The 27,360-nt window shown below is 38.0% G+C and overlaps 1 protein-coding gene across 2 annotated transcripts; it reads left to right on the top strand.

The window, feature by feature from the left end:
• Positions 1-26,158, top strand: glipr2l (GLI pathogenesis-related 2, like). 2 transcript variants are annotated; one of them, XM_061915737.1, is made up of 5 exons: positions 9-324; positions 616-724; positions 13,081-13,184; positions 14,658-14,735; positions 25,495-26,158. In XM_061915737.1, exons 1-5 carry the CDS (start codon positions 312-314, stop codon positions 25,668-25,670), a joined length of 480 nt encoding a protein of 159 aa, XP_061771721.1. In that variant the 5' UTR covers positions 9-311; the 3' UTR covers positions 25,671-26,158. The 2 variants fall into 2 exon arrangements, with proteins under 2 accessions (XP_061771723.1, XP_061771721.1); XM_061915739.1 differs by lacking the exon at positions 14,658-14,735 and having other exon boundaries at positions 1-324.
• Positions 26,159-27,360: the final 1,202 nt, after the last annotated feature.

Genomic DNA, 27,360 nt, shown 5'->3' with positions numbered 1-27,360 from the left:
CCAGAAGATAGCTCCCCTATCAATGAGGGTGTGTTCTTTTCCGTGGACATAAAAGCACTCTCAAGGCAGATGCGTGGAACTTGACAGAGAGCCATGTTTGTGTAGTGTGGCAATTTACGTTTTTTGTTGTACCACTGTAGAATTTTAGGAGGAATGAGACCCGGCTAGAAGGCTGTCCTGGCTTGAAACATGATGCCTTTAGCAGCTGTTTGGGGTTATTAGCATATTGGAAACAGCTGCAAGGCAGAAATACCAAAAAGTTGAAAAGCGTGTTAGTGTTGGACTAACTGACAACTTCCTGTGTTGGCGCTATGGGGAAGTCAGGTAAGTGGAAAACTGTGTGCACCTTGTAAATCAAATTGCTAGTTGGTGGCTGTTTTGAATGCGCCCATTGTGTTGGTGAAAAGAGCAGTGAGGGATGGCACCACACACACACACACACACACACACACACACACACACACACACACACCGCCTCTGTCTGGCCTCGAATGACCACACTCTCGTATGGATTCTGCAATAACTTTTATTGAACCCCGTGTTCTATAGTCGTGTCTTTTTTTTGCCGGTTTCGTGTCTAACATCGCCTGCTGTCTGTCCTCTTGTGTCTCGCAGCCTCAAAGCAATTTGCCGAGGAGGCGCTGCGTCGCCATAACGAGCTCAGGAAGAGGCACCAGGCTCCACCACTCAAGCTGAGCAGCAAACTGAACAGAGAGGCCGCCCGGTGCGTGCACACACACACACACGTTCTTGTATTTGTTGCCTTCTTGAGACGTCCGAAAAATACCTTTTTTAGGACCACCCTATTTTACAACATTGATAATATATACATGATCCATCAATCCATTTCTACCGCTTAATCCCTTTGGGGTCTCTGGTGCCTATCTCAGCTACAATCGGGCGGAAGGCGGTGTACACCCTGGACAAGTCGCCACCTCAATGCAGGGCCAACACAGATAGACAGACAACATTCACACACTGGGGCCAATTTTAGTGTTGCCAATCAACCTATCCCCAGTTGCATGTCTTTGGAGGTGGGAGGAAGACGGAGTACCCGGATAGAACCAACGCATTCACCGGGAGGACATGCAAACTTCACACAGAAAGATCCCGAGCCTGGGATTGAACCTTCGTATTGTGAGGCAGACGCACTAACCCCTCCTCCACCGTGAAGCCCTACTTTTAACTTACATAACTAAAACTACTTGGGACCTTCGTATTGTGAGGCAGATGCACTAACCCCTCTGCCACCATGAAGCCTTAATATATATACATACTATGGAAATATTAAAAAAACTTGTGAAGAATTAGTTGGAATTTTACAAAAAAAGGTCACAATTTCACAAGAAAAACTTATATTTTTGGCAGTATTATAATAAAAGTCACAAGTCCAAAATCTTACAAGAAAAACTTATCATTTGTGCAATGTTATGATAAAAGTTGTAATTATATTCTAACAGTCACAATTTCACAGGAAAAGCTTAAAATGTTGGCAACTTTATGAAAAGTGTTATTTTACTCGACAAGTCATATTTTTTTTTTTACAAGAAAACGTGTTGCCTATAAAAAAGCTTGTTGTGAAAAATGAGTTGAAATTCCCCTAGAAAAAGTTCATAATTTCGCAAGAAACACTTTGAATTTTGCTTGCTTAGGCTGTTGCCCCCGCGACCCGACCTCGGATAAGCGGAAGATGATGGAAGTCATAATTTTACAAGAAAACGTTTTGCCTATATTGTAATAAAAATATAAAAAAGCTTGTTGTGAAAAATTAGTTGGAATTTCCCTAGAAAAAGTTCATAATTTCGCAAGAAACACTTTGAATTTTGGCAGTATTATAACAAAAGTTGCAAGTCAAAATCTTACAAGAACTGAAAATTTGTGCACTGTTATGATAAAAGTTGGAATTTTACTCTAGCAGTCACAATTTCACAGGAAAAGCTTAAAATGTTGGGAGCTTTATGGAGTTATTTTACTCGACCAAAGTCACAATTTTGTAAAATCTTTTTGCCTATATTTAAAAAAAAATATATAAAAAAGCTTAATGTGAAAAATTTGTTGGAATTTTCCCAAGAAAAAGGTCACAATTTCACAAGAAAAACTTAGAATTTTGGAATTATTATATTAAAAGTCGCAAGTCAAAATCTTACGAGAAAAACTGATCATTTGTGCAATGTTATGATAAAAGTTGGAATTTCACTCTAACATACGCAATTTCACAGGATAAACTTAAAATGTTGGCAACTTTACGAAGTGTTATTTTACTCGACAATAGTCCCAATTTTATAAGAGAACTTTTTGCCTATTTTATAATAAAAATATAAAAAAAGCTTGTGAAAAATGAGTTGGAATTTTCCAAGAAAAAGTTCATAATTTCACAAGAAAAACTTAGAATTTTGGCAGTATTGTAATAAAAGTCGCAAGTCAAAATCTTACAAGAAAAACAGATCATTTGTGCAATGTTATGGTAGAAGTTGTAATTTTATTCTAACAGTTACAATTTTACAGGAAAAGCATACAATGGTGGCAACTTTATGAAGTTATTTTACTCAACAAAAGTCACAATTTTATAGGTAAACTTTTTGCCTATATTATAATAAAAATATAAAAAAGCTTGTTATAAAAAGTAAGTTGGAATTTCCCTCAACGCAAGTCAAAATCTTTAAAGAAAAACTGAACAATTATGCAATTTTATGAATACAGTTGGAATTTTACAAGAAAAGCTTAAAATTTTGGCGTTTTATGAAGAATTGTAATTTTACTCGACAAAAGTCACAATTTTATGAGAACATAAAAATGTTGGCAATATAATAATAATCAGAATTTTATATGGCAAAATTATGACAAGTTCTCATTTTACTCAAAACATTTCACTATTTTACCAGGACAGTATTGTGATAAAATATTACATTTTATATGAAAAATGTCATATTTTTACATTAGTCATTTTACGAGAAAATATAGCAATATTACAGAAACAAAAATAATGAGAAATTGTTCCCAATTTTATAAGTCGACACATTGCAATGAAAAGACTGTTTTTAGTTAATTTTTTAGTTTTAATAGTTTTTTAATCTTCATTATTTATTTCGTTATTACAGTGTCTTTTATATATATATGTATGTATGAATGAATAAGGCGCACATAAAAACCTCAAATTTTCTCAAAAGCTGACAGTGCGCCTTATAATCCGGTGCACCTTTTATATATGGACCAATATTGAGCCATAATAAGCGGTATAAATGGATGGATGGCGGTCTCGCAACTACGGTAAGCAGCCGCCACTTTTATTTTACCACTTCTTCCACGGTAAGCAGCCGTCTACCTTATTTTCCCCCGTAGAAGAATAAGTGCGCTTCTTCTTCTACGTTAAGCAGCCGCCTACCTTATTTTCCCTCGTAGAAGAAGAAACGGGCGGTGCATGTTGGGATATATGACTGCGGGAGGCGTGCCGTTTTTGTGTGTTTTTTGTAAAGAGCCCAAATTGGCTCCTATTAAGAGACACTCTTACGACGCAGAAATTCAACTCAAGGCGATCGGTCACACAGTAGAACACAGGAATAGAGCAGCAGCGAGAGAATTTAACATAAACAGCAGCGACACTGACTTGTTTATAAATGATAAATAAATGGGTTGTACTTGTATAGCGCTTTTCTACCTTCAAGGTACTCAAAGCGCTTTGACACTACTTCCACATTTACCCATTCACACACTGATGGAGGGAGCTGCCATACAAGGCGCCAACCAGCACCCATCAGGAGCAAGGGTGAAGTGTCTTGCTCAGGACACAACGGACGTGACGAGGTTGGTTCTAGGGGGGATTTGAACCAGTGACCCTCGGGTTGCGCACGGCCACTCTCCCACTGCGCCACGCCGTTTAATGACGACTTCGACGTATTCGCCCAACTGTTTGATTCGAAGACTGAAGAAGAAGAATTTGAGGGATTCGTGGATGAGGAATAACTTAATAAAGTGAGTTTTACATGTATTGTGTTGTGTGACATTGTTTGAGCAACGTTGAGTTATTGATATATTATTGCTTTGCACTATTTCGAGTGTTACTATATTGTGATTGCACTAACGTTTGATTTACCGTGACAGTATCAGACTGTTTTTTACGTGTTTATTGAATCGGCAAAAATAAATCAGCTCAATAGCCATAGCACACACACAAACAAGTTACAAAGAATGCACAAGACTTTAAACAGAGTCAATTTGAAAAATCCCTCCTTTTTAGGACCACTCTAATTTAGATAGATTTCACCACCATGGGTGCAAAAGAGACATTCTTTATTAGATGCAATGGTTTTCCATATTTGCACTATGATTTCGGTCCTCATATGGAAGGTACTTTTTCTTGTCTCAAGAAGGGAACACCGGTCCTCACATGGAAGGTACTTTTTCTTGTCTCAAGAAGGGAACAAATACAAACACACATACATTCTTGTATTTTTTTACTATATTGAGACCTGCAAAAAATGCTTGTCTCTTTAGGACTACCCTTTCCTTCTCGATATATACAGATTTTTATTTACAACATTAATACTACATACATACTATGCAAATATGAAAAAGCTTGTTGGGAAAAATTAGTTGGAATTTCACAAGAAAACTTAGAATTTTGGCAGTATTTTTAATCAATCCTCAGTTTATTTACATAGCCCTAAATCACAGGAGTTTCAAAGGGCTGCAGAAGCCACAACGACATCCTCAGATCCCACATCGGGGCAAGAAAAAAACAACCCAATTAGATACAATAAGAAACCTTGGAGGGGACCGCAGATGTGGGAACCCCCTGCCCCCCAGGGCGAAAGGTGCAATGGACATCCAATAGATCTTGTTAATAGTGTGAGAATCCAATACGTGTTGGTGCCAGCATGGGATCATCTTGAGTGGAGAGTGGTCCAACCCGGGTCCCAACATTGAACAGCTAGCGTATCATCTGTAGTCACCTAATAACCTCGCCACGCAGGAGAAGGGGGCAGAGCAGAAAAGAGACGGCAGATCAACTGGTCTAAAAGGGGGGTGTATTTAAAGGCTAGCGTATACAAATGAGTTTTAAGATGAGACTTAAATGCTTGCCAATGACTTATTCAATGCAAGTCAAAATTTTACAAGAAAAATGTAACATTTGTGCATTATGATAAAAAATAGAATTTTACTCAGTAACAGTAGCAATTTTACAAGAAAAGCTTAACATTTTGACAATTTTTGAAAAATTGTAATTTTACTCAAAAGTCACAATTTTATAAGGAAACTTAAACATTTTGGCAACACTATAATAGTCGCAATTCTACTTGGCAAAATTATGACAAAAGTCATTTTACTCAAAAAAAAATAAAATCTTGTTTTACCAGAACAACAAAAAAAATGGCAATATTGTGATAAAAGTCAGCATTTGAAATGACATGTCACCATTTTGCATTAAGTAATAATTTTACATAGTCATAATTGTACAAAAAAATATTGCAATATTACACAAACAGAATGAGAAATGGTTCCCAATTTTGTAAGAAAAAAGTTGACATTGTGAGAGACTGCTTGTAGATATTTTATTTTTGTTCATAATTGGTTTTTAATCTTCATTATTTACTTCGTTAGTACAGTATGTCTGTATATACATATTTTTTTTTTGTTTTTTAATTAATTTTTGCCAAAGGGGCCGCATTTCAATTTCTTACACACACTTGTTATTACATATGTTGGCCAGAGGGGGATTACTTCGTATGTTTACACACACTTGTTTCATATGTTGACCCGGGGGGAGCACTTTTAAAACCAACACGCAGTCAAATTGAAAAATGCCTCCTTTTTGGGACCACCCTAATTTAGTTTTCACCACCAGGAGTGCAAATGAGACATTCTCTATTAGATGCAATGGTTTTCTGTATTGGGCCCATGATTACGGTCCTAACTTGAACACCAGTCCTCATATGGAAGGTACGTTTTCTTGATGTCTCAAGAAGTGTAGAAATACAGGACCACACACATATATACACACACACACACACACACACACACACAAATATACATTTTTGTAGTGTGCGTGAAAATGTCAAAACAAGATCTGGACCACTGCGGTGAATGTAATAGCCACAAAATACTATAGATCTTTTTTAGTTCTCCTCTTAATGCTGTTTCATCCAACTCCTCTGTTTCGAGGCCAACGTGACAATATTTAAGAGAAGGAAGTCCTTTCATTTCCTCTTGCAAGTTTCATTTTTGACACTTGGGCCTACATTTATAAAGTTTAGTTTCAGTTTATTTCGAACATGCATAAGATACAATGTATTGCATCACATATTTCCTGTTATTTCATTACAGCACGTCCGAAAAGGAGTAGGAAAAAGCGCAGCTTATTTAATCCTACCCCTTTTCATATCATAGCCATTTTATCCAATTTCCGTGTTCTCTGTAACAGAACAGTGAACAAATAATGTCATGGTAAACAAACACATATTAAATGCATAAATAATCTCTCAATAAAAAAAGAGAAAAGAAAGATTCTTGATGTTCATCAAAATTCTTGTTCTGTGTACTTTGTGAACACTACTCCCGTCCAAAGGCAAAACCCAGTAACTCAATTTTGGTCAAAACTGAGCTGATAATAATTTTGGAGTTCCTAGGTGATATGCTTTAACATCAGTGTATGCGATATTGTAATTTGTTCCGTAAGTAAGCTGTTACGCGCATGGCAGGACCTAGCAACTACCACATAACCGCGTAGATACAACAGAAAAACCTAGTATCTCAAGGGACCAATCGGAGCTTCTTTGTCAGTTGCCTTATTGTCTTTAATGAGACATTTGCACAAATGGGGGCCGACGGTCAACCTGATTATGTTATATCATGGCACGAGGGGATATTTGGAAGATTGGCCCAGGATGTTGCAAGCACCTTCATTAAATGTATTGTTCTTGATTCTTCCCCTTGCATACTCTTTTGGGCAGATAACTGTGGAGGTCAAAATAAAAACTGGACACTGTACACGGCTCTTGCCCAATGTGCAAACGCAGAATGGGGCCCACCCGAGATTGTGATATAATATCTGGAGAAAGGGCACACGTTCATGAGAGCAGATTCAATCCATCGCTCAATCGGCAAGAAAATGAAAGCTCAAGAAAACATCTATACTTTTGATGACTTTGTAGATCTTTGTAAGACAGCATCAAGATAGATTGGTTTTCTTTTGTTTTCTCAAAATCAGCTAGAAGTGAGTTACTAGGTTTTGCCTTTGGACGGGGGAATTGTAGTTTGAACAGTCACTTAAAGTGAATCATATTGGTGCTTTATTTGATTTATTTAGTTAATCCATTCCATTATTTAATTCCACATACTGATATGCTGAAGGTTTTAAGTGTTGTACGAGCATACAAATTGTTTAAATAAAATTATTTGTCTTTTGTTGAGAAGAGATTTTGTACACTCTCGGGTAGCAGGTTACGGTTTGCTTTGTACACCATTTTAGCTGTTTGCAAATCGTTGAATTTCAATAATTGTGACTTAATTAAAAAAAAAAGGGGTTGTATGTTCTCTGTAGCCAACATTACGTATTATTCTATTTAAACTTTTTTGTAATACTTAGTGAATGAAGCGCACAAAGTACTTCTGGATTGATATCCTATTTATCAGACACAAATAAGATATAGAAGTACTAGATTATCTCGCTTGACACCTTTTATCAGTGGCGGTTTTAGATATGATGTATTTAGTCCCTTTCAATGTTTTTCTTTTATAAATTATATCATTGTCCGGGTAATCGTGGGAAGAAATAAATTTCAAAGTAAAAACATTTGTGTAAACTGGTGTCAATGCATTAAACATGTATAATGCAAGCAAACTGCACTCTATTCTGCCATATAACGCGCTCTAAAAAAACACCTCAATCAAGGTTTTAATTTACATGATATTTAATGTATGTATGTCATTTTAAGCATACTGTAGCAGAATGATTCTTAAACTATGATATATGTACCTCCAGAGCAGTCCTTCTTAAATTAGTGGGACTGGCTTCCAGTGGTGTGCCGTCAGGGTCAGCAAGGCCTTCTCTGCTGGCCTAACATAACCAGAAATCATGATCATAATAAAAGATAACATCTTTTTTTTAATTTAATTTTCCAAAATATCTTAAAGTATTCATATTCTCCATGTCATATTATGCTCGTTCCTGTGCTTTTGTTTTTAGTTTTAGTTTGTATCCAATTAGAATTCAGCTGGCTTATGTTGCCATGTTGTACCAAATCTATCAGAGGCCTTCACAATCATCATTACGGGCGTCTGTGCACTGTCAGTGAATGGGGACATAGTGATAGACAGTTGCGATAGCCAATCAGATCACGGGTAGTTGTTAGTAAGGCCTTTTAGTTGGCCTAAGGTTGAACATGACATTTACGCATCCTGTGATTGGCTAGTCATCAGGGCGGTGGGAGATGAATTTGAGAACACATAGAGTTGATGAACAGTTGCGATAGCCAATCATCAGATCACAAGTTGACAGTAGCCTAGTCAAGTAGCCTGATGTTAACAAGACTGTGATTGGATACACACTTGTAATTCCAAAGTGAGTATCATTCACAATTTTCAATTTAGCAGGAAGTGTTGCGCCGTAGCCAGACCGGGATAGCAGAGAAAGAGAACAAAACGTTGACCAGGTGGCAGATATGTATTTGCAAGGCCATTTCAAAAAGGATATTTAAAGAGAAACTACAATGTTTGTGAGACAATGTCGGCCAACCCCGGAAGCTAGCTCAGCTTTTCTGGCAATTTCACTTGTATAAGCCGACAACGAGGGGTACCACTGGCTTATACTGCGTCGGGTAGGTCCTACTAATTGTGAGTTTAAAATATTTTATTTTCTCACTTTTGATGTTTTTTGCAATTTTAATTTTGACAGTACTACTTTAGATATGTTTTAATTGCTGATGTGTTTTATTGATTATTAAATGTGCCAGTAAATAACCTGTTTTGTACACTGTTGAGATTCCAAAAAATATAAATGATGATAATTTGAGAGGTAATCTTTGAATTTGGACATTACTGAAGGCCTAAGTGGGAAACGCACAGCCTGCCACTGCTGGCTTCCCTCGCGGGCCATGATGCGAAGCGTGTGACCTGGGGAAACATGCTTTTTTTGCCGCATCAAAATATGACAAAGTATATTCACTGTAACCACAGTGAGAGACGAGGAAAGACTGGTGTGTTGTTGCCTTTAATGATAAAAAGCTTACAATGTTATGCAGAGGTATAGTTGTAACACTTTTTAATAGGTGACATGCTATTTATAGTCACAAGGAAGGGTGCACGATATTTTCTTCTACCTAGAGGGGCTTGACTGAAAATATTTGAGAAGCACTGCTCAAGTGGTACTTGGGCTCCATCAACTGGTACACCAAAAAAATCTCTTCATAAACTATTCAATGCTATTGTTTAAACTGTGTGTAAGGATACAAGGGCCGAAAATAATAAATACTTATTAAATAAAACCCCTGCCTTGTTTTTAATCATAATCTAGGCCAACTGCGCTACTGTATTTTAATGTTGGTCATTATGGTGGTACTATTTTCTGAGGTGGTATTTGGTGAAACAAAATTGAGCAGCTTAGAATTACAGCGCTTTTCACTGATAAAATCACAAAGCGCTGTACAAACGTAGGTGCAGTAAAACAAACATTTAAAACGGGGAACATTATAAAAATGATTGAAAGTAGATTAAAATTGATAGTTAAAAGTTACATCAACTAAAAGGTATACTAAAAATGTTTTCAATCGTTTCTTAAACGTGTCAACACAGTCAAGATCACGGAGGGACTGGTGCAAAGTGTAAAACCATAGTAAGACAATCACTTACTGTACAATGTCTCCTCACTGGGATGCAGACAAATGGGGTGTTCGTCTTCCTATTTAGCTGAATAATTAATCATAATCTTCTGTAGTTAAAAAAAATGTATATAACATTTCGAAAATGAGCATCTCCGGGTACAAGTTGGCTGTCAAAGTTGACCAAATTCTCGGTTTATAGTCACAACCTTCTCTTATCAAGGTGTGAGGTTTCTAGAAATAGTTTTCACCAACTCAGAGGTGATGCAGCAGCTCACCGGCTCTCTGACGCCGCCGCTAAAAATAGTTGGTCTGCAATAGCGCTTTTAATAAGTATATCGGTAATATTCCGTTAATATTTAAGTCACAACATGTAAATGGGTATTGTTGGTGGATTTTGGATGTTTTTTTTGTTTTTTTTAGGATTTATGAGCGGAATAGAGTTCTCTTATTAGAGGCATTAGAAGCCACCTTGTACTCAATGTAATTTACGACTTGAAATGCACCAAAAAAACTGAAAAACATGGTGTTCTGGCATAAGTATTGTGAATGGTGGGCAAAATTCTACAAAAATGCAGTTCTCCTTTTTAAAGTGACTGAGCTAATTCAGCTGAGATCCAGTGGATTGATGCCTGCAGTGTGAATGTGTGTGAAATGGAGATCAGTGGAGTACAATATGTGTCATGTGATTGTGGTATAAAACACCTGTGTCTGCAGCGGGCGTCCGTCCAGTCCCTGCTTTAATTGCAACATGAAGTCAAAAGAACATTCTAAGCAACTCCAAAGAAAAGTCGTTCCTAAATGTTTAGCTATGAAGATTGTTGCAATGATATTTCCAACTCACTGGACCTCTAAGTGCAGATGAATATATAATTAAGAAACTGAAAGAGGAGGGCATGTTTCTAAATTTGCCTCAAACTAGCCATCCTCAAACTGATTGATTGGGCAAGAAAAAGACTAGTGAGGGAAACCACCAAAATGCTCAGACAGGGACATCCAATTGAATCATTTTGAAGGCCACAGGTCCAGAAGCTAATGACCGGGCAGCCGGACTGCTTCATTCTTTATTATGCTTATTTTATGTATTCCTGAGAACCACCGTACTCTACAGTAGACATTTGATTTTAGTCTATTTTGTCAGCTAGAGGAGCATGCTGCTGTTTAAGGAGTGTGTGCAAAAACCTACTCAAAAGATCAATTCACTGACATCACCCGTGTTTTTAAGAATCTGCTGCAAAAGTTTTATGAACTAAGCTCACCGGCCACAAGTTAAATGGCACAAATGATGAAAAACAGAGGACCTAAAAAAGAACCTTTTTAGAAACAACACTAGTATAGATAAATAAGCTAAACAAATGACTACTGACTGCATCTGACGTAAACAAGCTACAGCAACACCATATATCAATCACATTAGGAATAAAATGTGCCAAACAGGAGAGGACTTAAAGAGGTGCCTTGAGGAACGCCTCAGTTATGTAAATTACAAGTTTGGACACCAGTGTGACCACCAATCTACTAAATAATGACCTGAAGGTAGGGGTGTAACGGTACACACAAATTTCGGTTCGGTACAAAACTCTGTTCAGAGGTCACAGTTCGGTTCATTTTCGGTACAGTAAGAAAACAACAAAATATAAATGTTTTGATTATTTATTTAACAAATTTGCTAAATATTCCACCAAAAATATTTTTCTTAGAGGAATATTTGATGTGAAGTAATCAGAAACTTTGGTCAATAATTCATAATAACATTGATTTTGATTCAAAATTATGTTTTGAGCAATGACAGTTTGAAAGAATAAAACAGCGTTTAGTCAACGTTGCAACTTTTTCTAAATTACATTTAGCCTTTTAAGCTTTTTTTATTTAACTTTTGTTTATGTTTTTGTTTATTTTGATATAATTTTTAGAATGTGCCTTGGGCCTTTAAAACATTAGCTGTGGGCCGCAAATGGCCTCCGGGGCACACTTTTGACACCCCTGCTATAGATATTAAAAAATAAAATCTGATAAATCTATGGGTTAAAAGCAGAGCCTTGCGACGCATGCACTGTTATCATAACTCTCTCGCTCTCTCTGTCTCCACCCCTCCCTCACGAATGCTGCTGCGCGCACTTTTTTTTTGTTTTGTTTTTAACCCCTTCTCAACCCCGAATGTACATTGAAAATACACGCAACCCTAATTTAAAATGCCGGACTTTCGAGGCATTTAAGAAACTCCAACTGGACAGCTCCACAAAGAGGACATATCTCGTGAAAAGAGGGCATATGGTCAGTCTATCTACCAGTCGTTGATAGCATGCCATGTGTTGTTGTATTTTTGATTGATTGAAACTTTTATTAGTAGCTTGCACAGTTCAGTACATATTCCGTACAATTGACCACTAAATGGTAACACCCGAATAAGTTTTTCCACTTGTTTAAGTCGGGGTCCACGTAAATCAATTAATGGTGCCTCGGTGTGCATTGTTTACACAACGTGCGGCGCGCTACTTAATATGTCCGTGTTGTTCGGTACACCTCTGAACCGAACCGAAACCCCCGTACCGAAACGGTTCAATACAAACACACATACAGTTACATCCCTACCTGAAGGGGGTGAGGACTTATGCAGATATACTGTATTTGCCAGATATATTTTAATATATATTTTTAGATACATTTTTATTGACTTCAACTTGTAAACAATGTATCACTTTGCCATGAAACACACATTTCTGTAATGTTCTTGTCAAAAAAGCCAAATTTCATTTATTAGGCAAAATATCCAAGAGAGGTGAGTATTTTTGCACAGGGCGTCACTGCTACTGCTGTTGTGACAGAACTTGCAAGAAAAGTATCATAGAACTAATGAAAATGTTTGTGGATACATCGTCTCCTCATATTAGATGTGTATTTCAACGTTTGAATGCTGTAGTAGGTTTTCACTTTCATTGCTACAAAAAATAAATTACAACCAAATTCAAAAAGTATGTATTTCCTACCTTAAGCTTCATATTCCTTGTTTGCTTTTCTTTCAAAACAAAATGAGTGATTTGAGAATTTGGGAGTAGTTTCATGAGTTAATTTGGGGGATTTCTGTAGTTTACAGTGCAGCAACATTTCAAAGCAGTGACACAAAAAGCTAATGGGAAGAAGCTAAGGGTTTAGACTTTTTAGCTCCCTTAATGAATGTTTTTTCTGTGTACTTGTTTTAGGTTTTTTTTTGTTTCACTGAAGTCTTTGATTTCAAACAGTGATATTGTATTTATTTATCTCTTCAAAGTTATGCTGAGAGTTTGGCCAGCACACGCATCTTAAAACACAGCGAGGATTCCAGTAAAGGAAGCTATGGAGAGAACCTGGCGTGGGCTTCCAATGATCAATTAGGTACGTACACAACGCATAGACTACTGTAAATTGACAAACCAATAGAATAAGGCTGTCAAAATTAAGGAGTATTCGTTAATTGTGATTAATCACAAAAAATATCGCTTAATCACGAACACTTAGATTAATCATGTAATTTTTTTTGACTGTACAATCTCTTTTACCTTAACCGCTTACCGTCAAAATGAATGAGACTCCCACTGGTGTGCTAACATTACTCCAAAACACAGCCTGAAAAAACTTAAGATAACACTTTTCCTAAGTTTTGTGCAAATGACATGCATTGAGTAAAATGTTGAAAAAGATTGGTGGATGACATTGTGACTATACAATTGCATTTGTGTACAAGCAATCAAGCAAGTGCATATCTGCAAGCAAAATAATCAGATTGTGATTACCGTACTTTTTGGACTATAAGTCGCAGTTTTTTTCATAGTTTGGCTGGGGGTGAGACTTATACTCAGGAGCGACTTATGTGTGAAATTATTAATACATTACCGTAAAATATCAAATATTATTTAGCTCATTCACGTAAGAGACTAGACGTATAAGATTTCATCGGATTTAGCAGTTAGGAGTGACAGGCACGTTCTCAGTTGGTTATTTATGCGTCATATAACGTACACTTATTCAGCCTGTTCACTATTCTTTATTTTAAATTGCCTTTAAATGTCTATTCTTGGTGTTGGGTTTTATCAAATAAATTTCCCCCAAAAATGCGACATTGTTATGCATTTTCGGCAGGTGCGACTTATACTCCGAAAAATACGGTAATCAGGATTCATCCAAGTTCCAAAATGTTATTAATTTGATTTAAAAATAATAATAATAATTTGACATACTTAAAATCAACTAAATCTTTTCATAAATATAATTATTTAGGGTTTGTTCAGCTAATATTCTTTGGGGCTTTTTTACGAACAAAATCATTGCGCACTTGAGGACCTAGTTGCCAAAGGGATGTATTAAAGTAAAATACAAGTATATCCTAAAAGATTATATATTTTAGTAGTTTTCCCCAGTGACAAACAAACCATTATGAATAAGAAATCCAAAGCTGTCCCCTGTTTAACTGAAGTACCATGCATCTGTCTTGCCATTATCCAGCACTATTTGTGTCGGTCCATCCCGCTAACCTTTCTTCCCTGGACAACCGTGTTTATTAAGAAGAGATTTAAAGTGGATTGTGAATGCACACTCTTTTATTGAGAAGCTGGGGTCTATTTATTCTATTCCATTTTAGAGCTCAGACAGCGTGATTCACTGCTGAAATATGCGACACTCTGAGTCATAAAGCATCTCCTATGGTGTTGCGCGGGGTGACCAGAAGTGCATCATTGTAAATAAAAATGTACCCTGAAGGGATTTTGTGCTGATCAAAAAGTATTCAGTGACAATGCTGTCATTGTGATTATGGCGTACGACAGAAGACTGATGTGATGGCACTTTAAATTGAGGTTACTGTCTGCTCAGGGAAGGATGTGTCCGACCGCTGGTACGATGAAGTCAAACAGTACAACTTTAACTCTCCTGGATTCTCCTCTGGCACTGGTGAGGACCTCCTTTTTAACACTTTGTATATTGGAAGAAGACCAGGTATAGATGAACATCCATTCATCGTCCTCATCATTTTGTAGACAGGTGGCAATTTTTCTATGGGAGAAACTATTATATTTTGGCACCAAGATGGCCAAAAATGCTACTGGAGCTTTTTCCTTTTGGCCCAGACTTCCAATGTACCATCTGTCTAATTGTAATGTCTTCCGTCATTCGCCATGTACCAGAAAGTATTCTGCTAGCTAAGAAATTAACAAACTACGACATTATCACTTTATAACATCAGTCATGTAAATTGATCAAATCCAAAAATTGTATAGGACTTAATCTTAGATTAGTAATCTTAGATCATGTTTTCCATGAACCAGGAAGTGGTAAATGGCGGTCAACTTTTTTTGCACACTTTTTTTTCCAAAACTGGATTGTCCCATATATGTAAAAACAAAAGTGTGCATCCAATATTGAGCTAAAAAGGGTAGGACATATGTTGTACCCTGATACTACGGGAAATGTGTTTGTAAAATGTTGATGGACTTTATCAATGACAGGGCGCTTGATGTTAAATTTTAGGGCAAGCTAAATCCCTGCCCTTTCCTGCTCTGTCACCAACAGGGATGGGTACGGAATTCAGTACTTCTATAGGCACCGACTGAATTCAGTTGGTACTACCACATAACGATTCACCTAAAATGAAATTCCAATACCTGTGTTGCTTTGACGTCACGTCCATTGCGGACCAAACATCGGCTCAAACACTTGGCAAGGAAACAATCACTCGAGCAGCATTCAGAAAAGACCAACATGCCTCCTGGTTATGTTGCAATGTTCTGTGCCAACAAAGCAAATATGCCTGAAAGGCGCCTCTTTCCAAAGATTGATGCTAATCTACAAAACCAGTGAAGTTGACTCGTTGTTTAAATTGCAAAAAAAAACAGAATACAATGATTTGCAATTTCTTTTCAACTTATATTCAATTGAGTACACTGCAAAGACAAGATAAAGTTCGATTTGAGAAATTAGTTTGTTTTTTTGCAAATCATTAACTTAGAAATTAATGGCAGCAACACATTGCAAAAAAGTTGACACAGGAGAATTTTTACCACTGTTACATGGCCTTTCCTTTTAACAACACTCCATTAAAAAGGGGTGTCCATGTTGCTTGGATAGCAACATATGTAGCTCCAAAACCTGTATGTACCTTTTCAGCATTAATGGTGCCTTCACAAATGTGTAAGCTACCCATGCCTTGGCCACTAATACACCCCCATATCATCACAGATGCTGGCTTTTGAACTTTGCGCCTATAACAGTCCGGGTGGTTTGTTTCCTCTTTGGTCCAGAGGACATCCACAGTTTCCAAAAACAATTTGAAATGTGGACTCGTCGGACCCCAGAACACTTTTCCACTTTGCAACAGTCCATCTTACAAACCCCGTTTCCATATGAGTTGGGAAATTGTTAGATGTAAATATAAACGGAATACAATGATTTGCAAATCATTTTCAACCCATATTCAGTTGAATATGCTACAAAGACAACATATTTGATGTTCAAACTGATAAACATTTTTTTTTTTGCAAACAATCATTAACTTTAGAATTTGATGCCAGCAACACGTGACAAAGAGGTTGGGAAAGGTGGCAATAAATACTGATAAAGTTAAGAAATGTTCATCAAACGCTTATTTGGAACATCCCACAGGTGTGCAGGCTAATTGCGAACAGGTGGGTGCCATGATTGGGTATAAAAGCAGCTTTCATGAAATGCTAAGTAATTCACAAACAAGGATGGGGCGAGCTGTCGTATTTTAGGCTTCATAATGCGCCACACATTTTCGATGGGAGACAGGTTTGGACTGCAGGCGGGCCAGGAAAGTACCCGCACTCTTTTACTACGAAACCACGCTGTTATAACATGTGGCGTGGCATTGTCTTGCTGAAATAAGCAGGGGCGTCCATGATAACGTTGCTTGGGTGACAACATATGTTGCTCGGATGACAACATATGTTGCTCCAAAACCTGTATGGACCATTCAGCATTAATGGTGCCTTCACAGATGTGTAAGTTACCCATGCCTTGGCCACTAATACACCCCCATACCATCACAGATGCTGGCTTTTAAACTTTGCGCCTATAACAATCTGAATGGTTATTTTCCTCTTTGTTCCAGAGGACACCACGTCCACAGTTTCCAAATATAATTTGAAATGTGGACTCGTCAGAACACCTTTCCAATTTGTTTCAGTCCATCTTAGGTGAGCTCAGGCCCAGCGAAGCCAGCGGCGTTCCTTGGTGTTGTTGATAAATGGGTTTGGCTTTGCATAGTAGAGTTTTAACTTGCACTTACAGATGTAGCGACCAACTGTAGTTACTGACAGTGGTTTGCTGAAGTGTTCCTGAGCCCATGTGGTGATATCCTTTACACACTGATGTTGGTATTTGATGCAGTACCGCCTGAGGGATCAAAAGTCCTTAATATCATCGCTTACGTGCAGTGATTTCTCCAGATTCTCTGAACTTTTTCATGATTTTACGGACCGTAGATGGTAAAATCCCTAAATTCCTTGCAATAGCTCGTTGAGAAATGTTGTTCTAAAACTGTTAGACAATTTGCTTACAAAGTGGTGACCCTCACCCCATCATTGTTTGTGAATTACTTAGCATTTCATGGAAGCTGCTTTTATACCCAATCATGGCACTCAACTGTTCCCAATTAGCCTGCACACCTGTGGGATGTTCCATATAAGTGTTTGATGAGCATTACTCAACTTTATCAGTATGTATTGCTACATTTCCCAACTTCCGTGTCATGTGTTGCTGGCATCAAATTTTAAAGTTAGTGATATTTGGAAAAAAAAAAAAAAAGGTTTATCAGTTTGAACATAAAATATGTTGTCTTTGTTGCATATTCAACTGAATATGGATTGAAAATGATTTGCAAATCATTGTATTCTGTTTATATTTACATCTAACACAATTTCCCGACTCATATGGAAACGCGGTTTGTAGATGAGTTTGGGCCCAGCGAAGCTGCCAGCTTTTCTGGGTGTTAATTGGCTTTGGCTTTGCATAGTAGAGTTTTAACTTGCACTCACAGATGTAGCGACAAACTGTAGTTACTGACAGTGGTTTTCTGAAGTGGCCCTGAGCCCATGTGGTGATAACGTTTTACACACTGACTTTGTTTTTTGATGCAGTACCGCCTGAGGGATCGATCGTAAGTATTGTCGCCTACGTGCAGTGATTTCTCCAGGTTCTCTGAACCTTTTGATGTTGTTCCGGACCGTAGAAAGGGAAATCCCTAAATTCCTTGCAATAGCTCATTGGGAAATGTTGTTCTCAAACTGTTCGACAATTTGCTCACGCAAATGGATGGATGGATTTGTTCACAAACTGGTGACTCTCGGCCCATCCTTGTTTGTGAATGACTGAGCATTTCATGGAAGCTGCTCTTATACCCAATCATGGCACCCACCTGTTTCTAATTATCCTGTTCACCTGTGGGATGTTCCAAATAAGTGTTTGAGCATTTCTCAAATTTCTCAGTCTTTTTTGCCACTTGTGCCAGCTTTTAAAATTATGTTGCAGGCATCAAATTCCAAATGAACTTATGTTTGCAAAACATAACAAAGTTTACCAGTTCGACCATTAAGTATCTTGTCTTTGCAGTCTATTCAATTGAATGTAGTTCTAGAAATATTTTCAAGTCATTGTATTCTGTTTTTGTATTTATACAACATGCCAACTTTACTGGTTTTGGGTTTGTACATTGGCTTTGCTATATACATCCCACTGATTAGCATTACCGATTTTAACATAGATCTTACCACCATTTGGTAATGAAAACTAAGATGCATGTTACAATCAAATAGCACATATGTATGCGATACTTACAGTATAAACACTTAGTAGGGCATATCCACCTTTTAATGGCAAAGACTAATTAAGCGCTAGGCAGCACACAACAGCCTACACATTACTGCCATCATAACGTTTTGGAATTGCTACTGCATGCAAAGTCTACTATGTAATACTTGCAAATTATATACTGTAACAACTGGACAGCAGTTATCATCATAATCCGCTAATAAATAAATAAATAATTGTGTCATCAAACATTTATTCAAACACATAAAATACGTGAGAATTTGTACAGGTATAGATTCTAAGATGCCAATGAGCTTGTTGGCTTCCTTTCCTCTACTTTTCAGTACTTGATCATTGTTGTTTTTGTTGCTCTTGGTCTGTCTCGCCTGTCAAGTGAGCTGTGCATGAGGTTGCCGTGGTCACACTGATGTCACACTTCAATCAAAATGTGACCGTCTGGCTCAAGAGGCGGGCCGTTAATAAGCTGACGACCGATCGCATTCTCAGCCTCTCGTTGATGTCACTTCCATGCGCCCTGATTGTTCCAAATACTTTCTAGACTACTCTGTCACGCCCAGAGCGCATCGCTCTGAGCCGCCCGTCATGCTGATTCATGCTTGACTAATGTAGGAAATGGTTTTGCAAGAGCAGAGGCTGATTTAAAGGTATACATTCCTCTGTGTAAATATTTAAAGGCTCTTTTCTTTGATGTAGGGTTCAACTAAAAGTCTTACTTCCTGTAAAGTGTGTGCTAAGTGGGAATGTGTATCCAAAGAAAGTGTTTAATTAATTGGGAAAAACAGTATAAAATAAACAGTGGAACCTCTATTTACTAACCCCTTTTGTACCGTATTTTTAGGACTATTAAGTCACAGTTTTTTTTCATAGTTTTGCGACATATACTATGGAGAGACTTATGTGTGAAATTATTAACACATTACCGTAAAATATCAAATATTATCTCATTCGTGGAAAAAACAAAGGAAATGTCAGCAATCATCACACACACGTCAACCAATAAGAATTTGGCAGGGGAGGGTCATGGAATGCTAACTGCTATATTCTACTGCCGCAGCTATTAAAATGGATCATTTTGTCGTTGGTAGTGACTTATAAAAACTGAGAGGGGCTGAACAAAAATTGCACCGAAAAGGAAATCATGTACTGCAGATTACACAATATCAAATATTATTTGTCGCATTCGCGGAAGAGACACAGAAAAAGTCAGCAATTGTCACACACACGTCAACCAATATGAATTTGGCGGGGGAGGGTCATGGCAGAAGTGCATTGTGGGTCATAGAATGCTAACTGCTATATGCTACTGCCGTAGCTATTAAAATGGATCATTTCATCGTTGGCGCTATCTTATAAAAACTGAGAAAGGCTGAACAAAAATAGCACCGAAAAGGAAATCATGTACTGCAGATTACAAGCTGGACGTCGTGAAATATGCAGCAGAAAATGACAAGAGGAAGCAGCGCATACCTTTGTAGTTGGCAGAGTTGTTTAAAGCGACATCGAGGAAGATTTAATCGGATTTATTGTTTAGGAGTGACAGATTGTTTGGTAAACGTATAGCATGTTCTATATGTTGTTATTTCAATGACTCTTACCATAATATATTACGTTAACATACCAGGCACGTTCTCAGTTGGTTATTTATGCGTCATATAATGTACAATTATTCAGCTTTTTGTTCACTATTCTTTATTTATTTTAAATTGCCTTTCAAACGTCTATTCTTGGTGTTGGATTTTATCAAATAAATTTCCCCCAAAAATCCGACTGATACGCCAGTGTGACATTTATTTCCTTCTTTATTATGCATTTTTAGCCGGTGCGACCTATACTCCGGAGCGACTTATAATTCGAAAAATACGGTACAAACTTTTTGATTTACGAACCCCAGACTGACTATAAATATGCTTGTTGTACGAAGATTTTTGTTCTCGTGCTCATTCAAAAAGCCTTTTTTATATGCCGTGTTTCTAATTTTTCTACTGTAGCTCAATATGAGTCCAAAGAAACATGAAACATTCTGGAAGTATCCACAGCGTTGTCACCACGCAACGCCCCACACTTCCTCCCCTTATGCTGCACACAAATGAAATTAACCAACAAGGTTAGGTGGATTGAATGTGTTTATTCCTGATCAATGTAGCTACTTGGCTGTTACAGTTAGGGAATTGGGGATTTGAAACGGTGAATGCACCACAGGGCCAGTGACAGTGTGTGCGCATAGGAAAGTTCACTTGTTTTGACTTTGTTATAAAATAGAAAAGTAATTCATCACTCTGAGAATTGTTTATGATATACTGTATTGTATATTGCTTCTTAATGTGTGCAAAGTGTACAAACCTTTACTAAAATATGGACTGTTGTCGAGGCCGGAACCCATTAATCATGTTTACGTTGTTTTCTTATGAAGATTTTTGCTTTAATTTGCAAACCCTGTTCAAGAAATAATTATGTTTGGTTCCACTGTAAAAACTTTAAATGACAGACAGCGCTCAATAATCACTTTGTTAAAATGAAAGAAATACTGCAAGTAAAGGCAAATTAAGCTGTGGTTTTGTGCACCAGCCGTAGCAAAAAGGGAGGTTTTGTCTAAACTTTGTGGTAAATATGTCTCTGACTTAGAACAATTTCCCTTGTGGATCATTAAAGTTTGTCTATGTCTCAATGTAAAATCAGTCTTATGACAGTCTAGCAGTCAGAGTGAGTTTGTGACGAACCCCAAGATGCAGAGTAGGCGGCAGGCATTCTGTAAGAAAACATGATTTATTTACACTAAAACAAGAACAAACAAAAGGCGCGCACAAGGCGGAGAACAAACTTGACTATAAAGAAAACCTAGCACAAAGGTTAACTGTGGACTAGAAACAAAAACACTTACTGTGACACGAAGGAACTATGACATGAGCAGAGTGAACAGAAGTACACAGCTACAACGATAAGTATTAATGACATTGACAGGTAGTGGTGACATAATCCAGTAGGTTTAAATAAGAGCGGACTGATTGACACTGGTGTGGCCAGGTGCCAATCAGCCACAGCTGAGGGGAAACAGCGCTCAGGGAGAAAAACAGGAAATAACCAAAATAAAAGCGCTGACAGGAAACAAAGACACAGAAGAAAAACTAAAACCTAACCAAACTGTCAGGCACGAACCTGACACTAACAGTCCAAAAACATTCACATCAAAGGAACCTATACAGGTGTATTAAAATAGTCAGCTTGTGAAACTATGTAATATTTCACTATGTTGTATAGTACATCAAATTGCACTTTATATACAGTAGTAGGCTTTCAAGCAGCAAATGTGATTCAATTGCGCACTCTGCTTGTCACTGTGGTGAACAGCACCTCCATTGCTTCAACGTACAGCAGGAGTGTCAAACTCAAATACAGAGTGGGCCAAAATTTAAAACCGAACAAAGCCGCGGGCCGAGTTTGAACAAATTAACCTTTTAACAGGGACCCAAACAACTTTTGCATTGAATATTGAACAAGCAAGGCTTATGTAACTTTATAGTGACATGCAAAATCGAGTTTCAAATAATAATTAAAAAATATCAATGGCATATCAAATAAAAAAAATAAAAAAATGAATGCCTCTTTTCGGCGGTGGGGTTGAGGTGGACGGGGTTTGGTGATAGTGGGGGGTGTATATTGTAGCGTCCCGGAAGAGTTAGTGCTGCAAGGCGTTCTGGGTATTTGTTCTGTTGTGTTACAGTGCGGATGTTCTCCCGAAATGTGTCATTCTTGTTTGGTGTGGGTTCACAGTGTGGCGCATATTTATAACAGTGTTAAAGTTGTTTATACGGCCACCCTCAGTGGGACCTGTGTGGCTGTTGACCAAGTATGCTTTGCATTCACTTGTGTGTGTGTATAAGCCGCATATATTATGTGACTGGGCCGGCACGCTGTTTGTATGGAGGAAAAGCGGACGTGGAGACAGGTTGTAGAGAACGCCAAAGGCAGTGCCTTTAAAGCCCACCCCAAATATTTTTGTGGCACTGTACTTCAGGAGTCTCCCGGGAAAATCGGGAGGGTTGGCAAGTAAGAGTATTAGCGGTGAATGCGGTGTTACATCGGCGGGCCGGCTCTAATGTTAATTTGGTATTGCCTCAAGGGCCAAGTGAAATTACACGGCGGGCCAAATTTGGCCCGCGGGCCGGAGTTTGACACCCATGACATACAGCAACTGCTTTATGATGTTTCTTTTTAAACCACACAAAACCCAGGGTTTGTGTGGGAAGGTAAAAGCGAGCTTTTTGGTTTGTTTCATAAATTGGATGTGATCAAGTTTTTTATACCTCCAACAACACATGAAGTTTGTGACTTACAGGGATTGCTTTCAGTTAGTGCAGCAGTAGGCGTGCACACGTGCACCTTTTATAACACACCCAAAAAAGCATCTCTGTTGTTTCCTGGGCTCCATTTATGTCAGGCAGTTGTTGCAGCAGTAATTTAATACTTGTTGTGGACATAAAATGGTTTTAACTAAATAACTGGTGCCCGCTGTCTTGTCAGCCTATGTGTTTGGGCAAGTGATTCTTATCCTTGTTGGAGGTACCGAAACCCACAAGTTTCATATGTGCATCCACCGAACCCTTAAGTGAAAAATAAAATGTATTTTTTTTTTTTTTCAAATTCAAGACAAAGTTGTGTTTTTACTGGTGCACCAAATGAACCGTGCATGAACATAACCTTGTTCAAAGAACAAAACCAACACAGTGCATGAACTCACAACAAATTACACACCTGCAGATCAGAAGGAAAATTAGAGGGACCATTCTTGGTGGTATCCATAACGGCGATAGAAGTTCTTATTTACATGATTAGTCGGATGTGTCTTGACCTCCGGTGGACTCTCCGAACCCCCAGGGTTCGATTGAACCCTGGTTAAGAACCACTGGTTTAGGCAGAGAAGACGTTTAAACACGGTATATATTTTTTCATTGTTGTTTAGGGATGAGTACCTTTCACATTTGACCCAATATGGTACCAATTACCAGTACTTGGCAATCAGTACCAGTACCAATATTCTGTACTTTAGTGTGTGTGTTCATGTGTTTGAAATCAAAGAAACAATTGTTTAATAATTAAATGTATTTTTAACAATGAGCTGATTAGGATAACTGTGGCGTTGAGTTTTATTTTGTTTTATTACACTTCAGTCATTTGCAAGTATCAAATATTAAACGCTGCATGCAGTTACAAGTATAAGACGTTAGATGTCAGTAGAGTATAGACTACTATGTTGCTTAGTTAGGAAGTAGTCTTTGCCATGAAGCTGGATGTGTCTGTCTGCTCTTATGTTGAATCTTAGTGTTAACACCAAGTATAGTACTTATTACATACTGGCTGTTTGATTTTAACATGCATCTTAGTAAAAGTTTACATACACTTTCCAATCCTTTCTACAACTTGTATTTTGTATTGGCGCACATCTGACCACAGAACTTTCCTCCAGGAGGTTTTATCTTTGTCCATGTGATGTCAGATGAAACAAAAATGTAGCTGTTTGGAGAAGAAAAAGTGAGTCCTTTTAATCCCAGGAACATCATTGCAACCATCAAGCATAGTGGTGATAGTATAATGCTCAGAGCCTGTGTTGCTGCCAATGGAACTGGTTCTTTACAGAGAGTAAATGGGACAATGAAAAAGGAGGATTACCTCCAAATTCTTCAGGACAACCTAAAATCATAAGCCCAGTTGGGTGTATCAACAGGACAAAGACCCCAAACACACGTCAAAAGAGGTAAAAAAGAAAGGCTAAATCAGGCAAGAATTAAGGTTTTAGAATGGCCTTCCCAAAGTCCTGACTTAAACCCCATTGAGAACATGTGGACAATGCTGAAGAAACAAGTCAATGTCAGAAAACCAACACATTTACCTGAACTACACCAATTTTGCCAAGAGTAGTAGTCAATAATTAAACCAGAAGCTTGTGGATGGCTATCAAAAGCCTCTTATTGCAGTGAAACTTGCCAAGGGACATGTAACCAAATATTAACATTGCTGTATGTAAACTTTTGACCCAGCAGATTTGCTCACATTTTCAGTAGACACATAATAAATTCATAAAAGAACCAAACTTCATGAATGTTTTTGTGACGAACTAGTAGATGCGGTATCACAAAAAAATAAGAGTTGTAGAAGTTATTGAAAAGTCACGACAGCCATGACGTGTGTGTGTGTGTGTGTGTGTGTGTGTGTGTGTGTGTGTGTGTGTGTGTGTGTGTGTGTGTGTGTGTGTGTGTGTGTGTGTGTGTGTGTGTGTGTGTGTGTGTGTGTGTGTGTGTGTGTGTGTGTGTGTGTGTGTGTGTGTGTGTGTGTGTGTGTGTGTGTGTGTGTGAAGCTAGTGCACTTTGGAAAAGTGGAGTCTTACCTTGCGTTCAAACTTATTTTATCAGCTTTGTCGGCATGGAAAATGAAAACATTATCTTGAGGCAATTCAACTGAGTGCTACTTGAGAACAAGTGTTTGAGCAAGGGCCTAGTCTGCAAGTGAATGTGACGTCACAGGCAACAAAGGTATTGAAATAATGTTACCGTGCACCATTTTGAGCTGTGTTGTCAAGCTAATTGTTGGCTAACGTTTGTAAAAGTGGCTTTCTAAAACTGAATTTCCTCTAACTCTGTAAAGTTACCAAGTCATCCCTTGGATACATTTGCAACAACAAACTAATCAGACAAATCTTAATGTAATGCAGATAGCGCCAAATCTTGATAACAAAATAACCGAGCAAATCGTTCTGTGGCAGTCTAAATTTATTTGGCAAGCTGCCACAAATGTAAACTTGACTGACTTTACCACTTATATTATTTACCACTGTGGCTATTTTAAATTGGAACATGCATTGTTATGCTTTTAGGCCATTTCACAGCAATGGTGTGGAAGAGCACTACAACGCTGGGAGTGGGTAAAGCCATTGCATCGGACGGCTCCTCTTTCGTGGTGGCAAGATACTTTCCAGCTGGGAATATTACCAACCAGGGGCACTTTGAGAGCAACGTCCTCCCGGCAAGAGGTCCTGGATTGACCTCCTAAAGATGCCAATGACTAGACTCAAGATGCAAAACCCCTTTTCAGTCAGTTTGTGTCCTGCATTTCAGTCTAGAGAAGTGTCTTGCATTTTAACCATTTGGGCTATAAGTATCTTTTTTTTGTCATCGGAAAATTACTTTTAATTGTGTAGTGTGTATGTACTACTGTTTGCTAACACACAGTTTACAGATAACAGTGAGCACCTAACAAAGTAAATTTAAATTACTTGTGAAATCATTCCTTCTGACTATAAGCTCAACATGGTTTGTATTTTTCACTGTTATCCGCTAGGATTCTGTCTTTTTTACTTGTGCTGTAATTAATTCAATTGGAAAAGCTGTCTGTTTTATTTCAGTATGTTGGTTTTAAGCAGTGTAAACTACTATGTTGACGTATCCGCAGTGCCAAGTTATCATCCTATTTATTTTGGCGTAATGTAAAAATATGTGCTTGCTCATTTTCTGCAAAGTATTAAAAAGGATTGCACTTTTTTTTGCCTACACTATAATACTGAGAGGGAAAGGGTAATTTGGGACAAAAGGGTTTTTTTTTCTTTTTGCATTCTAACAAGTAAAACTTGTCTCATTCTTGGTGACTAGCAATGAAGCTAATGGGAGCAATCAATTCTACCACGAAATCACTTAAATATATTCAAAAACCGCCAACAATACTTATTTTATGTGCCGTAACCTGTATAATAACCAAACTGTAGCAACATTGTTATTGTATAAGCCATGGGTGGCAAACTCTGGCCCGCAGGCCAAATTTGGCCCTTGATTCAATATCAAATTAACATTAGAGCTGGCCCGCCAATAACACCACATTCACCGCTAATACTCATACTTGCCAACCCTCCCCATTTTCCCAGGACACTCCCGAAGTTTAGTGCCCTTCCCGAAAATCTCCCTAGGCAATCATTCTCCCGATTTCCACCCGGACAACAATATTGGGAGCGTGCCTTAAAGGCACTGCCTTTAGCGTCCTCTACATGTCGTCACGTCCTTTTTTCCTTCATATAGACAGCGTGCTGGCCAAGTCACATAATATATGCGGCTTTCACAAACACTTGGTCAACAGCCATACAGGTCACACTGAGGGTGGCCGTATAAAAAACTTTAACATTGTTACAAATATGCGCCACACTGTGAACCCACACCAAACAAGAATGACAAAACACATTTTGGGAGAACACCCGCACCGTAACATAACATAAACACAACAGAACAAATACCGAGAACCATTTGCAGCACTAACTCTTCCGGGACGCCATAATATAAACCCCATGCTACTACCAAACCCCGCCCACCTCATTTTTATTTTATTTTTGAATTTATTAGCCTGTGGAAAAAGTTAATGTTATTTACCTCAGAAGACTGCAAATAGAAAACAGCCATTAATTGTTGTAATTACATTTTACTTAATATACCACTGATGTTTTTTGAAAGTTGATTTTGCACTTTTACATTATATAAGCTCTACCTGTTCCATGGGAGGAAGCCCAAATACCCGGAGAGAACCCACACAGTCCCGGGGAGAACATGCAAACTCCACACAGAAAGATCCCGAGCCCGGGATTGAACCCAGGATTACTCAGGACCTTCGTATTGTGAGGCAGATGCACAAACCCCTGTAGCACCGTGCTGCCCTATTCAAGCCTTACTTGTTCCATATTCATTGCAAAACTTGTTTGGGT

The sequence above is a fragment of the Nerophis ophidion genome, linkage group LG11 (genome assembly GCF_033978795.1).
Source record: "Nerophis ophidion isolate RoL-2023_Sa linkage group LG11, RoL_Noph_v1.0, whole genome shotgun sequence".
Classification (NCBI taxonomy): Eukaryota; Metazoa; Chordata; class Actinopteri; order Syngnathiformes; family Syngnathidae; genus Nerophis; species Nerophis ophidion.
The sequence above is the reverse complement of the archived record's forward strand: the minus strand, read 5'-3'. Positions and strand labels throughout refer to the sequence as shown.

Coding starts and splice junctions, on each gene's coding strand:
- glipr2l (XM_061915737.1), top strand. Junction 725..13,080: donor CTGAACAGAGAGGCCGCCCG/GTGCGTGCACAC, acceptor ATCTCTTCAAAG/TTATGCTGAGAGTTTGGCCA. Junction 14,736..25,494: donor TGGATTCTCCTCTGGCACTG/GTGAGGACCTCC, acceptor TTATGCTTTTAG/GCCATTTCACAGCAATGGTG.